This window comes from Gavialis gangeticus, unplaced genomic scaffold (assembly GCF_001723915.1).
Source record: "Gavialis gangeticus isolate Ggan-Ray unplaced genomic scaffold, GavGan_comp1, whole genome shotgun sequence".
NCBI lineage: Eukaryota > Metazoa > Chordata > Crocodylia > Gavialidae > Gavialis > Gavialis gangeticus.
In genome coordinates, this window is record NW_017729000.1 from 5,034,814 (window position 1) to 5,048,357 (window position 13,544).

Consider the following 13,544-nt stretch of genomic DNA (forward strand, 5'->3'; position numbering starts at 1 on the left):
CTGTCAGGAGCACAGCCAAGAAGCCCTGACAGCCCAAACGCAGTGCTGGGGCATACACTCAGGGCCCCTCTGATGCATCTACATCCAGGCACAAGCAGACAGAGTCCACTGTACTAAGAGTGAACCCACCTTCCTTTCCCAACTCAGATCCAGGTACAAAGGCTAAATGCCCCACCACAAGCCTGGAGGCAGCATCTGGTAATTCCAGATATCTCAGAATAGTCAGAGAACAAACCTTTGAAGAGTCCACATGCAAAAAAGCTAATGCACCAGCATGCCCAAAACTATGCTGCCTTCCCTATTTATCCCCTGGTATTAGCTATGAAGGTAGAAGAGCACAGGCTCCTTCTCCACCCTGCATCATGCAGGGGGTCCCTGTACAGTGCTATTGACCCTTGGCATCTGCCCTGGCCATGTAGACCAGCAATCCCTTGATGACCTTAGGTGCTGCCATGCAGAGAATCCAAGGTTGGTTCCCCAGGGAGGCACCGTGAAGGCAGCAAACTCAAGACCATCATAAGTAGCTATGGTCTTGCTAATACTCCCAAAGGTACCAGTGGCTTCCTTGACCAGCCTTTTTGAAACCCAAGGGAGTTTCTGCAACAGAGGGTATTTCATATTGGTGGGGGAGTAAAATTCAAGTGGATATCCTCCACTACCCAGACCCTTCTGTAGAGCAAGATCCTTTGAACATGCCACTTCAGTGGGGCGACACTTCTGCATGGATCTGGCAGCCATCCTAGGGGTGATCAGGAGCAAGCCCCAAGTATTGTAGCCAGTAATAATGATGGGAAAGGAAGAAAGAGCATGAGGTGGGGAGGTTTGCTCAACAGAGGCCCTGGCTACATGATACATATATTATGCAATTTACTGGTTAATCGTGCAGTAAATTTAGACTGGCCATACGTGCAAAGTAAGACCAGGCACAAGTGCAAAGTAATTATCATGCAATTAATTGGTTAATTGTGCAATTTAGACCGCCCACATATGCAAAGTAATTATCACACCATAAAAATGTCTATCCAGCTAGAAAGAGAGCCAACCAGCTACACAGTTAGTGCTTGAAAACATGCGACAACTCCAGAGCTGGTTTCTAGCCAGCTTTCATGCGAACACGTCAGAGCCCAGATGCACGTCTGCCCGTATGCTTTTGGGGTGAGCAAGAAACGCGAGTTAGTAAATATATAGCCAATTACTTTGTCAGTATAGATCATTTGCTTGACTGATCTGAAAGCAGGACAGGCAGAGGTACATTCAACCTGTCATGTGCCAGCTACTGCTGTCCAGGTGCCGGATGCGGCACGGGCTCGAGGCCTACAAGCACAGCACAGACTGCAACAGGGGTCTGGCCCTTTAAACTTCCCAGGACACGTTCATCCAGTTCAAAATGCCTGTGCAATTCGGGTCCTGTCCTGGCTGCGCTCCCGGATGCGAGGGAGCCGGCATAGTTGTTGTGGCTTGTGATTCAGTTATAGGGTTCCCCACCCCTGCTTGTTCCTTCGAGTGCAACTGTGCACTAATTGGAATCCCCTGGAAAGGCATCGCTGCCTCTGCTGTATTAGAGGCAAGAGAGCACTTCCCTGCTACAAGCTCAGCCACGATCGGGATCACCAGGGAAAACTGCGGTCGATAGACAGGTCTCTTGCACAGCCATTCGGAGGACACACCCGACCAAGCCTCTGGAGCGAGGGGTAGGATCTCGGCTAATTGGGCATGCCTGCTGTCATGTCCAGACAACCACTAGGAAACACGCTGTCGGTCCTCCAGCTAATGGGCTCATGTGTTATTTATAAACACACGGCACCACAACAAACACAGATTTTTAAAATATTTGCTCAGGGCTTGTTATACAGGGGCAGTTACAAGAGGAGCTAAAGCTACCAGCGGGAGACTAGGCGACGCAAGGGGCTTGCGGTGGGCCAGGCAGCCTTGCTTCTCTGGACCGCTGGTTCAAATCCAGCCGAAGTCCGTAGCAATTGAGCATCCTTTCCCGTGGCTATCCGTTGGCTTGTATGAAATTAGTTCAGTCTACATCTCTGTCAACACTGAGATTTGGGAAGAACGGTTCTCTGCAGTACCCGCTCTCCAGCAGACACGTCTCCAATTTGAGAAGGCAGAGACTCACCAAGGCAGTCTGAGCACTGTGGAGTTCACGAAAGCGCCCAGCAAAACAATAGCTCATCCCCAAACTAAAATCCTGCCATTGCAGAGGTAGCCAGCTTGGGCTCAGTGTGCCCTCTTTCTTTTATACGGCATGTCACTCACTTATTTAAAATGTATTATTATTCTTAATCAAGTCTTCATCTGAAAATATATTCCCATCGTTACATGCAAAGTCTTTAAAATAAAGCCTTATTATAATAATATAATTATGCCTGGTTGCATCCTATATAAAATATAGTATCTATTACAGTAATATACTATACTAATAACCCATGCTGATCAAACGTGGAGTGCTAGTGAAATCCATAGGACAGTCCTGCTTTCGTCCCAAAAAGGCATGTCATGCATTCCCAATGATGTCGTGGTCCCAAAGTCTTCTTAATGTCCCCCAGATAATCCCTCCCCATTTCTCTACGGACTTGCCCAGCATCCTCATCGCTTGAGGGCCTGTCCACTTCCGACTACCATGCATGACCCTAGTCGCACACTTCCTCCACACCAGTTTGCTGCCAGCTGTTCAGCGTGGTCCTCAGAATTAAAAAGGCACAATTAGCTATCTGGAGAACAGGGCTAGTTCAGCTCCTCGGCTTTTCCTGCCAGTGGGGAGAAAGCTGATAGCTCCCTACACAAATACTCCACCGGCGCCAGACAGTTTGTGATGTTAGATTTAATTAACCGGACCGTTCCAGGCCCAACTTTGCCCAAGCAGAAAATTCAGCAGAGGCCAAAGAGAATGAAGATGACAGAAATTAGGCAGGCTGGGACCCGGAGAAGAGACGTCTAAGACGGCTGAGGAAAGCTGCCTCGTTACGGGAATCCTCTCTCTGTTCTCGCCCTCGTCACCGGCACGCTGCCACCGACAGCGGGTGTCTCGCAAAGCCTGGCTAATCCATTTCAGGAGCCGTAGCTCCTCAGTCTCCCCACTTGAGTGGCCGTTCATCTTCCAATGACTTTCCCCTTCGGAGGCCTGCTGTTCTGTTGCACCTCCTACAGCTCAGCCCTGTGAGCTCGCATCAATCTCGCAAACGAGATGCTGGCTCGCTAGCCCGCTGAAGTGCTCCTTTGATGGTTTAACAGCACATCCCGAGACAGATTCGCCCAGGATTGCAGCAGCGCCAAGGAAAGGATCAAGATGCTCTCCTCTCCCAAGCCCATGTGCGTTAATGCAAGCCTCATGGTATACGCTGTCCCTGAAGCACTTTGTCTCATCTATTTAGATCAGAAACTCAGAGGTGATACCAATCTGGCCAGGTCGAAGAGTCCTGACAAACTCTGCACGTTAAGGTGGATCTTGGGATTAGTGGTATAAAACCAATATATAATGTTATGCCCTGCATTAAGATGGAAATTAAACTGAAGCAGAGCTGGGATTCACTGGGGGTAAGAAAACCAGGCTGGAGAGTACAGCAATCAACTGTACATAGTTTCGTAGTTGTTAGGGGCTGGAAGGGACCTTACAAGATCATTGGGTCCGGTCCCCCTGCACTTGGGCAGGAAAGACTGCTGGGATCAGATAACCCCAGTAAGATGAGCATCAAATCAGTTTGTGCTCATTATTTTTTCTCCGCCCCTGGGGGGCCTTGGTGAATAGATGCTCCCCCAAACCCTAATGTATGCCCCTGACATACACCTGCACTTCACCTCTTTTGCTCCTCAACAGCATTAGACCGCTCTTCTGGACCTGCCTCCCCCCAGCACGGTGGAAGCAGGGGTTGTGAAGCCCCACATCAGACTCCCTCCTAGGAGCGATTCCCCAGTGCAAAGTAGCACCAACCCCGTGGCTCGGATAGGATTCAAAGCACAAAAGGTGGGCAACCACACTGTTGGGTACTCGCCTGATATGACTTTCCAAAGCACAGTTTATTTGGAGCTCCCCCAGACGGAGCCGCTCCTGGCATTAGCTCTGGTTGGCGACTGCGTGGGATCACACATCACCTGCCCAGCTGTGCTTTTGCTGATCTACTGGGAAAACTATTAGCAGCCTGCTGGTTACAGAGCAATATTTAGTAGCCATCTGTAAGTGGAAGAGTCTACATCCCTTAATCACTCGCATATTGTGTGTAGCCTGCACACAGGGCCAGGGGGGGTTTCTAAAGCGCCTGTCCCCCTACTCAAAACATCAATGGCAGTTCTGATGTGTCCAGAGATGCACACAAGATGTTTGCTGGGAGGGGAATGAAGACTTCACAGAGCAGGGAAGCAATTATGTGGCTTTCCCTTCCCTACATGCCGTGGGCCAGAACCTCAGATGAGATTGCTGATGCTATGCCAGCGTAGACCAGCTCCCCATAGCACTCCTCAGCATTTCCACGTCTGTTATTGCAGTTCACGCGTGCACAGTTTCCTCATTTAGCAACCCCTGCCTGGACTCACCCGACTCCTTCAGAGGTATTGAACTGCATGCAAAGTTGCACAGCTTTGTTGGCTCTCCCAGCAGCTGAGTGCCAAGATCTGCTCGCTCGGTCAGGGCATGTGTTCGGACCTAAACTCTTGACTTGACCCTCTTTGCCACAATTCACTATCAGCAGTTACTGTGCAGAAGACTGTTGTATCCATCCTTCCTCATTTTGCCCAATTTACACTCCACTCTTGCACTGAAGCAAAACAATTTCTTTACCCAGATCATAAAACATATTATGCCATCACGCAAACTTTAAATCATGCAAATTTTCCTGTTTCAACCTGTATTTAACAATAAGACCATTCCTGGTAATTAAAGCAAGGGGGTGATATGAAGCAAGATGTTCTCTTTACAACTCATCATTTGTCCTTAAACCATGCAAATCCTGCAGAGATGCCTTAGCCGGAGAGACTGGAGTCCTTCAAAGAACCCGGAAGCAGATGCCCAAATACTACTGCAAGTCAAAGTACCTAATTCCCTTTAACTCCTTTTGACATTCCCAGCTGTTCATTGCCCATTTATACATGCCTTCACAAGGCTGCTGTTTGAATTGATTCAAATTTGCAAAGCATCCCCTACACCCATGGTCAGCTGCAAAGACAAGGAGAGCTAGGCAGGTCCTTGACTTAATTAATTATTGATGAATATCATTATTAGATTAAGAAAGCTATTACTAGATCTCATGCACAAAAACAACTTGCAAGGAGCAGTTGACATGGTGCAGGAGATGCTTTGGAGTGTGAGCTGAGGCCATACCTGTTGTTTCAGCTGTGACACAATACAGAAGGATTTGAGTCTGATGTCTTATTTCATTTGCAGTAGATTAAAACCTCCATCTGCAGACACGCACACAAGCCAGGCAGCTGAACCAGCATTCAGCTTTACAGCACATTCAGGTTCTCAGCTCTGTCATCTCACTTTTGAACATAAATTCCACTGGAAGTCTAGTTGTTTAATTTTCTTTTTGTGCTTAAAAAAGCCTATTAGATCTTCATTGGCCCTCCTCCCTTCCTCCACCATTCTCCCCATAGCCCACAGTTAATGAGAAGAAATCAGTATATTGCACCTCTCTGCTGAAATGGCAGGATTCTTTGGTTACCAACTCATTTGCTGTTTAATTGAAATCTTTTCTCCAAACTCATTTCCATACCACTGCTCTTTTTGAATGCAGAATTACAGCCCCATATTGATCATCCTTCCCCCCTGCCCCCATCCTCAATTGAGTTTACAAGCATACACACTGGTTTTTAAGCAACCCATCCTGCTGCCCTGGTCCAATCTGAAACCTACTCGCGTGGCTTGAGGCAATTTGCTAGATAAAGGGATCAAAAAAATGTAGTCTGAAATGTATGAAATCTAGACCCACACCTACCATATAAGGTGCGTGCGTGGGTGGATATATAGATTAGTTCAGACAAGGTTTAGATGAGGAGTGGATTAAAGGCATTGGCTGTGAAGGAGCAGAGTTGGTAAAGCAAAATCCTAATGCATATTTCAGCTCATGTCTGGTCATAATTCTCTCCCCCCGGCAAGAACAGCATCTTTGCTGCCAATATGAAACAAAGCAAATTTAAGGATGGCGGGGTTTTGGTGGGGGGGGGAAACCTGTACTCAGTACAGCCACTGAAATTTTCAGAAAATTATTCTGCAGATCCTTTTCTTGAGATCAAACTGCATTTGTGATAGTTATGGGACTGAAAACTCAAGCTCTGTAGTTAAATTATTTGCCAGCCAACGAGAAGGACTGGTGTAATGCCATGGCTCTTTATATACAAGCCGTGTCCTTGTCCATGACTGACTGCTGGCCATTTGGCATGCAGGTCATGTTGTTACAGGGGCTAGTAAACTTCCAGTTCATCTGAGTAATGACAGGAAATGAACCCTGCACTCGGCCAATTTAGGCACATTGGGTGCTGGGGATCAGAAGTGGTACCCACGCTTGGTTTGGACGATCATGTTTGGGCTACCAGCAGGCATGTGCGTTATCTGTGCATCCCTGGGTATCTGATCCTCTGAGGATGTGTGGTTGAAGCCCAGCAGTTATGCAAGTTGCTTCCATAGCCGGAGCTGTAGAAGTGAATACTTCCAGCTTTGGAGGCTGCAGGTTCAATGCCAGCACAGTAGTCAGGATGACAGATGCAAGGCAACCATGGAGCATATGGTGATGTGCAATTACAGTGAAGAAATAGAGGTCTTTGTGACCTCACCTTCTAAGTGCCATGCCAAAAGCCTATCAAATAGGAGATTCAAGGCCAATCTGGTAGAGATTTGCAATTCCTCTTGGCCAGAGAGGAAAAAAACTGCCCCTGTTCTATGAATAATCATTATCCCCATCCCTTCCCTACTACTGGAATATGGGTGAGAGACAGACATGTGTTAGAGACCACTCTCCTCAAGGCCTTCCCCCAAAGCAAACCAAGGTCTATCCACCACATCTCAGTGGCATTTCCAGAGAGGATTGACCTACCTGTTTATCCCGTTATATAGATATGTGTCTCTGCACCTCAACTTGCTTCTGACACAAGACACAGCCCTTCTCACTTCCCAAGACTGTGGAACAGCAGTAACAGGCTAGGCACTGCTTCATCTTTAGGGACAAACATTGCGCGTAAACTGGTTTAAGTGATCAGAAACTGGCTTAACCTGCAACAGAAGAGACATTCAGTGCACATAAACCAGCTTCAAACTGGCCAAAACTGGTTTGAGATAAACCTGGTTGAATGCAGAATCAGACTTAACTGATCGAGCTCAAACTGGTTTATGCAATGTCTGTCCCAGACCTAGAGGTGAAGGGGGTCTTGAAGAGCTACCTAACGCATAGGTGTTTTGCTAGGCCTTGCTCAAAAGGGTGAACTGCACCGCTTACGACCTGGTGACTTGGTTTACTTCACGCTAATGGGGATTTAAGCCCTTGAAAGATGTTGGTTCCTGCTTTCCCCACACTCAAGCTCCTCTCTCATGATGAGGATCGTTCCAGAGAGAGATGCTGCAGGCTTCCCAGCCCTTGCCAGCCAGAGGAAAAGGCCATGTCACCATCTTGAACTCAAGGTCCCTGCATTGCAGATACAGTTATCTGCAACGGCCAGGAAGAAAACATAATCCCTTTCCCCTACAATCTAAAAATTCTGAGTGCATCGCTGAGCCATGTGACACCCACTAAAACTGGCAAAAATCATACAGCTCGAATCCCATCTGCCCCTTTGAAGACGAGAATGTCGGAGCCCCGCACGTGCCCCTGTACTATTTGCCATGTAGTTGCACGGTAATTGGTGCCCCGTAATAAAACAAAGCTAATCTCCAAGTGTATTCTTCCGCGGGAGTTCATATTTCTGATTTAGGCAGACGCCGGGGGTCTGTACCAAAATTAGCAAAAGGATTTTCTTTTGTTTGTGATCTCCTGGTACTTGGGCAGCAGCTGGGATTCTGCATTCAGAGATGTTTGGCCTGGGCAAACAAATTACCAGCAACTAGCCTCATTAAAAAAAGCTGCAGAGGTAGCTCTCCAATATTACAGTGGGACTCATACACTTCTTTGTTTATAGATCCCGGGCACTCTCTGATCTGTGAGATGAAGCAGGGTGTCTACAAGGTCAAAGGTGGTCAAAGCTCGCCCTATGTAACCTCCTCCTCCTTTTTTCTATCATGCAGCCTGGCAGCTTCCAAAGAAGCTGAAGCAGCCGCCCGCTCTGCTCCCAAACCCATGTCCCCTTCGGACTTCCTGGATAAGCTGATGGGGAGAACTTCAGGCTATGATGCCAGAATCAGACCCAACTTCAAAGGTAAGCAAAACCCTGCCCGTTTGGGTTTGGTTATTGGGCAACGATTGCAATTACCGCTCTCCGGAGGTCTGCCTGGATGCAAACAAAATGTGCCTGCTTTATATTTATAAAACGCCTTCCTTCCTGTGGGATCCCACAAGTCCTGCGCTCCCTTCTTATGCAGAAATGTATAACTGTGTATAGGGTCCACTTGCCGATTACTCGAGCACAGCTGCCTTAAAGGGAGCAACCCAGTGGCTTTTTAGCAGTATACGCAGAACCGGACCCAGTCACTGGCAGGAAGCAAGGATGAAACCTGCATCGAATACACTGCAAAGGGGGCTGGGGTAGGCACACTGTAGCTGCCCAGCAGCAAGGGTTTGCAACAAACCTGTCCTTTCCCCATTGCCTACTGAGAGGAAACCCAGGTAGACTTGGGCTAGATGGAGCAGGGTTTTGAACTGGAAAAGGGATCTCTGTAAGGAAAAGGCTATGAACCACAGTTCTGAATAATATACTTGGATTATACCTGGTTATTTCACAACTATGCATTCGTTAGGAGGAGTTAAACCACTCACCCAAAAATAAATATGAAATGAAGCCTTTAGCACATGTTATAGCAAGTATATCCCAGCTACACACTACAGGAAAATGACTTAAGGAATGGTTTGTTTTCCATAGTTTAAAAAAAAAAAATAAGTCACGTGCATTAAAAACCATTCTGATGAGAAGACACAGCACAAAGGGAAGGCAGGAAGAATGGGTACGATTTCATCTAGGAAAGAGAAGACCGAACAGACACTAGAAAGCAGTCTTCAAATACAAATAAGGTTGTTATGAAGAGGCTAGCAATCAATTACTGCCTGCATCCACAGGGGACAGGCCAAGTAGCAATGGGCTTAAATTACAATGTGAGAGATTTAGGTGGGATATTAGGAAGAGATTTCCAAATGATGAGGGTGGCTAAGCCCTGGAACGGATTATGCAGAGGGGTTGTGGGATCTCTGGCACCGGAGGTGTTTAAGTGAATGTTGGACAGACATTTAGACTAGCTGAGCCCTCGTGATCCCTCCCAGCCTTGTTTTTCTAGCCTTTCATATGCCTCCTTCACCGTGAAATGAAGACACAAATGAAGTGAACAAGAATCAGGAAGAGCCATAAACTTTCCCATACTTCAGTATGTTGCAGCTCGATCTCCAGAGCCCAATGGAGTCAAGTATGACCGTTATGTTCACTGGGAAACTCCCTTTCCAATGGGACAAAGTCCCACCTCTAGCTCTGCAGACACCTGAGGTTACAGAATTCAAGTCATGATTTTTTACTTTATTATATAGAGAATATAGTCATACATTCTCTATATAATAAAGAATAGTCATATATAGAGAATGTATGACTATAGACTATAATAAAGAATAGCCATATAGTCTATAGTCATACATTCTCTATATAATAAAGTTTTTATATAGAGAAAAGCCAGCCACGATGCAAGACAAATCTACCGGCCCTGGCTCTCAAGTCAGGGGGTCTGTCTATTTGGAAGGGGTAATGTTGTCTCCAGTGAGAAAAAGAATTTGGTAGCAGGAAATTTAAGGCAACTATTGCAAAGAATTAGGAAAAGCAGGATAACTCCCAGAGCTCCCTGCCTGTCCCAAAGGCACCGGACACCACGAATGCACGCATGTTCTCACGAATGGGTCTCTGAAATCTCCAACTGCTCTATGGGGTCAGTAGCCGAGCTGCCCCTCAAGAGATGAAGCCAGTCCCTTCCTTCCAACACGCTCACCCACGGACGGACACGTTCAGGGTGGAATCAGATGGAGGAGTGCCACCTATTGCCCATGACAAGTGCTGTTGCTTGGAGCTGGTACATACGGCACAGGAGGGTTGGGATACAGTGCTGAAGGCAATACCCTGGAGGCAGTGAAGCGGTGTTTGATTTAAGATCACATCTTCCCGCACAGCGGATTTGTTCCTTTCATTCACGCTTCTTTTCAAACTCCGCTCTTGCTCCCCGCCTGACATCAGAGGCATCATTGCTGTGCAAATGGATTGTGATGGCCCAGAGCGTGGTGACTTCAGGTCGAGAAGGAGAGCTGGGCTGGCTCTCATGGAAATCAAAGCCCTTCACACCGCTCTGGCAGTCTGACTGTGGAGCCTGTCCTGCACCTGCACTGCCTTCAAAGAGAGCCAGCTCATAAGTGCCATCTAGAAAAGATATCTTCCATGTTACACAGGTGTAGGTTGTAGCCCTGTGGGTCTAAGGACATAGGCAGAAAAGGTTCTTTGGGTAAATCTGATATTTTTTATTAGACCAATTCAAATTTGCAACACATTTGCAACTCAAATTTGACTTGGTCTAATAAAAGATATCAGATTTACCCAAAGAACCTTGTCCATCTAAAAAAAAAAAAAAAAATCTTGCTTTCAAGCAACACTCTTCCCATCTAGCATCATGGCTCTAGCAAGCCTTCATCCATTGCTCCTCTGAGCAGCCACGCAGGCTTGGGCCCTCCAGATGCCAGCTGTGCTAGATGCTCACATCTGGCCACAGCTGCTGCTGCACCCGAGGCCCTTTTGTAATGTGACCTGACAAGTTGCAAATGGCACAGCGTTTTGTATCCGCATCCTGCAGCGAGAGCAAGCCAACTCTGGCATCACAAAATACCTGCTCCCAACTGGCTGGCTGCTGTGCTGAAACCCATGGAGGCGTCCCTCGCACGGGCCTCATCCTGAGCAGTGCTGGCACTCAGCACTTCTGCTGCTGTTCAGATACGTTGCAGTTTCTCGAGGGCAGGACTCATCTCCTGGCATGCTGCAGACTCTTCACCTGGCCTCCACCTGTCCCTACTAATAACAAAAGCATTCAGAAGTGTCTCCCAATCGCTGGCTACCCACAGCTGGCTCTTTGGATGAGTCGGGCACTAAGAATAACTCAGACAAGGTGTTTCTCAAGCCAGGGACCAAAGGAAAAACTACCGGATAGATGGACCCTGCTCATCCAGAAGGCAAGAACTGGGAACTGGAGGAAGAAAGGAAGGAAGGAAAGAGCCATCCAAATGACCCAGTGGTCCCCTCACACTCCTTTGCTGATACCAAAGCTCATCAAGTCCAGTGGTCATTAAGGACCCACCAAAGCCTTGGGCACCCACTCACTGGGTGCAGGGCTTAGGCCTTCATGGTGCACCCCCACATGTTGGTGCACAAAGCCATGCAGGTCACATTTCATACCCGCTCCGCATCGGGGCAACCGACTACATTGAGCAGGTCAATGGCGAATCAACCCCTAAGCAACGGCGTTCGTTAGATGTCTGTTCTTCTAATGCACTCTTCCAATGCAGGCCATTTTTCATTTTTGAAGCCTCCTTTGGCCCATTCTTTGTCCTGGACTGCTTCTCAAGATAAACCAGGCCCTGCAATCTCACCTGGTGTTGCCTGCTGTTGTTAGCTCCTAATTTCTGTGCCTTGTTTTGTTTCTTACCTTCAGCTTTCCCTTCCCCATCCCCCAGGAATAACTGGGCTATGATAATGCAAAACTCTTAGGAGCAATTCATCATTGCAACAGCTCCTGCAGTCCATTGGCAGGCAGTAGGCTCTGTCCCTGGTTTTCCCAACATTAAGAGAATCCTCCCAGAAACCAGTAAAAAAAAGGGAAGGCACGCAGGGTTAAAAAATGCACCATTGCAATTGCTTGTCGCCATTGTGTGCATGCACACACGAGAAATTAAACTTTAATATTTAATGAAATATACACACTATCCTTCTGCTGAAGGCAGCTAGATTGTAATTTTATTCGAGATAATTTAATTTCAGATTTATTTCAATGAACTCCACCTTCCCCGTGGGGCAGTTTGCTGGCTGGCTCTCCCACACATAAATCAGGATCCAATTTATATGGAAGTCACAGACGCAGCTTTGCAGAGCTTGGGGTTGTAGCTCTCCAAGCACATCATTTAAATTAACTGGCAGTAACTCATCAAGGCACTTTAATGGGTTAGATCTAAATGAAAAAGTAGAGCAAGACTGTGCTGGATCAATGTGGGGGGCTGAGATTAGAAAAGGGAGGGACATTTATGGGACAGCCATCTTCTTGAGAACAAGAAGCATCCTCGGTGTTTGGGTAGGATTTAGCAAGTGAAATTAGCCCTCGGGAAGGTGAGAGTGTGAACGTGCTGGTAGAGGCGCTATAGGCTTCCCTCCCCACTACACCCATGCTTTGATACTGAATTGCAGCATCTTCCCCTGGTAGGAGACAACCCGATCCCTGTACAGCTGTGTTTCACTCCAGAGGTGGCTGCATTAGTGTGGTCGGTACAGGGCATTTCTAGCTATCCAGAAAAAGACTGGGTTTTTAGAAGAGCAGAGTGCTCACAGCGGCCACTGACTGCAAGCGGAGATGCAGGCATTTAGCACCTCAAATAATCAAATCTGCTGCTGGCAAAATCCTGCTCGGGTCCACCAAGGAAATAGGACTGCTAATGTAGCAGGCAGTAAGTCAATGAGCAGCTCTACCTGCGGTGACAAAACAGCTGCAATATTTCGCATACGCCAGGGGTGCATGTGGCAGCTTCACTAGGTTATAACGCAGCATCCGTGCAATCAGCACACGTGCCCCTCTGGGCTGAAAGGCTACAGACACCTATTGATTATTTGCTAATGACATAACACAGCCTACTGTTTTACCAGCACAGTTCCTGGACCTCCCCTACTCGCCTCCCCCAAACACACACGGCTTCCAGGTAGTTGCCCCCAAACTGATTCAGAGAAGTCAGTCATTCTCTTCTCCACCCAAAAGACTCATCACAGAAGGAACCAGTGGGTGCCAGCTGCATTTCTATCAATTAGAGTGGCCATAACACAAAAATACATCATTCCCCCTCCCCATCTGATATCCTAATCTATACCTATGTTTAATGAGCCTGGCTGCTGAAACCTGTGGATCAACCAGTGTGAGAACTGATTTTCGCAGTAAAAAAATCCAGACAAGTCCTGCTGCACGCAGCCCTTTCCCAGAGTGTGCCATTGGTAGCTAGCTGCAAAGTTACTCTCATCTTCTACTAGGTACAAGGCTTAAAAAGGAGGGAGACATGAAAAATCAAACAAACCACAAAACAGGCTTTGAATGTAACATTTGCAATCAAGAAATTCCATTAATTTCTACCGAGGAGGAAATGTACATTGATTACAGACCAGAAGAGTCTTGTTAAAAAAAAAAAAAAAAAAAA

At 47.2% G+C, this 13,544-nt stretch overlaps 1 protein-coding gene across 3 annotated transcripts in view; it reads left to right on the forward strand.

The window, feature by feature from the left end:
• The first annotated feature begins 8,219 nt into the window (after positions 1 to 8,219).
• GLRA1 (glycine receptor alpha 1) overlaps positions 8,220 to 13,544 on the forward strand; it is a 29,570-nt gene continuing 24,245 nt past the window's right edge. For 2 of the 3 annotated variants that reach the window (XM_019506470.1, XM_019506471.1), the window contains exon 1: positions 8,220 to 8,343. In XM_019506470.1, coding sequence (XP_019362015.1) covers positions 8,265 to 8,343 — 79 coding nt within the window. In that variant the 5' untranslated portion in view covers positions 8,220 to 8,264. The remainder of the gene's footprint in view (positions 8,344 to 13,544) is intronic. The other variant, XM_019506472.1, reaches the window with a different exon arrangement.